This window comes from Austrofundulus limnaeus, unplaced genomic scaffold (assembly GCF_001266775.1).
Source record: "Austrofundulus limnaeus strain Quisiro unplaced genomic scaffold, Austrofundulus_limnaeus-1.0 Scaffold32, whole genome shotgun sequence".
NCBI classification, from domain to species: domain Eukaryota; kingdom Metazoa; phylum Chordata; class Actinopteri; order Cyprinodontiformes; family Rivulidae; genus Austrofundulus; species Austrofundulus limnaeus.
The window spans coordinates 2,996,530-2,999,217 of NW_013952434.1; the positions used below are offsets into that span (position 1 = coordinate 2,996,530).

General features: G+C 37.3%; 1 protein-coding gene across 1 annotated transcript in view; it reads left to right on the plus strand.

The window, feature by feature from the left end:
- Window positions 1-2,256: 2,256 nt before the first annotated feature.
- The window catches only part of pard6gb (par-6 family cell polarity regulator gamma b), a 29,199-nt gene continuing 28,767 nt past the window's right edge, over window positions 2,257-2,688 (plus strand). Inside the window, exon 1 of the mRNA XM_014005877.1 lies at window positions 2,257-2,592. Coding sequence (XP_013861331.1) covers window positions 2,521-2,592 — 72 coding nt within the window. The 5' untranslated portion in view covers window positions 2,257-2,520. The remainder of the gene's footprint in view (window positions 2,593-2,688) is intronic.

A 2,688-nucleotide genomic window follows, 5' to 3' on the forward strand; every position in this document is an offset into this window, starting at 1 on the left:
GAGTGGTTCAAAACTGTTTTTTTTAAAGAAAGTTTTGAGTTAAATGTATTCACCGTAAAAGAGCAGGAGTGCTCCTGACGATACATGTTTTTTTCTTCCTCCGCGGTGCTTTGATCTTTTCTGCACGTTTCTGTAAATTGTTACAGATTCTGCTGCTGATTTTAGGCTCATCTGTCAGGGAGCTGCTGAAGAGGGGCAGGCAGAAAAAAACTGGTTTGACTTTGTTCTGTGAAGTCTCACCTGTTTAAAWCGGATGTTGTTCATCCTGGTTACACAGTTTACACAGCCTGCTGTGTTTTGTGTCGTTTATTGAAGGATAAGAAGGTACTTCAAACGGGTTTTAGGTTAATATAAGCTGATAATGAAAGGTTAAATAACTGCAGGTTTTATACTTAAAATGATTTGCCTTATTTGGATTATTTAAAAAAAGCTTTTTTATTATTTTAATAATCGGTGAGACTGAGCTGTTAAGGATTTTCATGTTGACTCTTGTAGTGTGTGTCAGCAAAATATCTCATGAACCAAAATATGTGTTATATCTGCACAAGAAGATTGGTTTTTTTTTTTTTTTTTTCTGTCTGTACACAGAGGATGGATTATTGTGAGTATCTCTTCATCTTACTGTAATCATCTCCTCTCACATTACCACCAGAGGACCACCTCAACTCAGACTTGTTTAGTGGGATTAAAACCACCCACCAGTGCAATGGGTTCTGAGGATCTAGTGACTGTCTCCCCAGTCTGTCTGAAGACATCAGACAATTTTTAGTGGGAAAAAAATGAAAGCAATGACCCACCAAAGTTTTTCCATGTTTTCACCTTAGTTCTGCTCTTATTCGCTCTTCCTCATTCAGTTTGTTTTCCAGTCTTTTCACTTCACGTTATCTTCTGTTTCCTTCTTTATTTTATCCCCTCTTTTTATTGCCTTTTAAATTAAAAACCTAGCATTCCTTTAAGTTTTAAATTTCTGTCAAGTGTTCGGTTAAGCTTCACTTTTTTATTTATTTATTGCCCTGAAACATTTTGTATGTACTATATGTCAAAGTTAGACTGCATTATATTATTTACTAATCAAAGCACTATTTGATGGAAAAAAAAAAAAAGAAGTAGAAATAGCATATATATTTTTAAGTACAACCTTTGCCTAACAAAACTTTCTGCTTGCAGGAGTTTACTATTTAATATGTGTGTTGGCTGACCTCTACTGGCCAAATGTAGAATTACACGATTTTAATCYATCCACATCAAATTCAACCTGTAGGGGGCAGCATTAGCTTGACAGAGAACAACCCAGGTTTATGCAGAAACTTCAAATCAAAAGTTACTTTTAATTGTTTTCTTCTGATTTATCCGATCATGAAATCTGTTCAAAATAAACACTTACTGCAGAAAAATGTCTCACTGACCTTTTCAATGTGTGTGTTTTTCACTGAGGGTGATATTTTAGTTTAAAGTTGTGAGAAACACTCGATAACATAACTTAAATACAGTATGTCCAAATAATAAGGAACATTGCGACATTTAAAGTGAAAATCCAAGAAGCAGCATACCTGCTTGGGGTCCTTGAAGGGTGCGTGTGGAGAAAAATGCCAAAAGTTTCAGCTTCAGGCTTCATTCCAGAGGACAAGCAATGTGCAGCTGTTGTTTGGGGGGGCATTAGGGGTTCAGGAATGTTGTAAAGCAGGACAGAAGTCAGGCTAATTCATTTACCCATCAGCTGATTAGAGCTGGGTCGAGCCATGCTTCTGACATGCAAAGAACTACACCACAGTAAAAACACTGAATGGGTCAAATATATTCATGTTATTAGAAAATAATAAATGGCAATATTCGTGCACGTCATTCAGTTTCATACTGGAACTTTTTGTTTTGTTTTAGTTCAATTGATTAAAGTTTAAACCTCTCGATTCGCGCTGTCATTCGTCTGAATGTTGTAGAAATGCGCCATCTAGCGCCGCGGAGGACGAAACACAGCAGTGCTGCGGTGCTGCGTTCACAACTCCCAGAAACGTCAAAGATCAAGGTTGTTGTGGAACAAAAAAATAATAATAAACTGCTGGTAATAATCTGCTTCATTCACTGTAGAAACAAATGTGAAAAACTAGTATAATTTTATTTTCATTTTATAGACTAAGACTAGCTGCTGGTTTCAGKTTTTACGTGTTATAAGTGTGGTAAAGTTAGGGATTACGAGCAGTTCATGAACGCACCATCAGAATCCCTGTATTTTTTTTAAGGGGGGTTACGTCATTTCAAACTTCTGGTCGCTCCACGAGTCAGCAGCGCGGTTATTCGCTGTCTGGCTTTTCTCCCGTCAAGTTGCGTCTCGTTTCTGACGGAGCTCTGAAGATTTAAGAAAAAAGAGGAGAAACTTCTGAAAACAAATTTCTGCTGGAAGAAGTTTAGTATTAGGATTTATCTACAGGAACCCGACGATTGGAGCCTGTCTTTCTGCTGGGGGAAAGGCGGCTGAACTTTTTTCTTCTCTTTCTTTCTTTTCTTTTCTTTTTCCCCTCAAAAATGAACCGGAGTTTTAACAAGTCGCAGCCTTTGCGCGCTGGTAATTGTAACGCCGTGGAAGTAAAAAGCAAGGTAAGTGGTTCAAAACTGTTTTTTTTAAAGAAAGTTTTGAGTTTAATGTATTCACCGTAAAAGAGCAGGAGTGCTCCTGACGATACATGTTTTTTT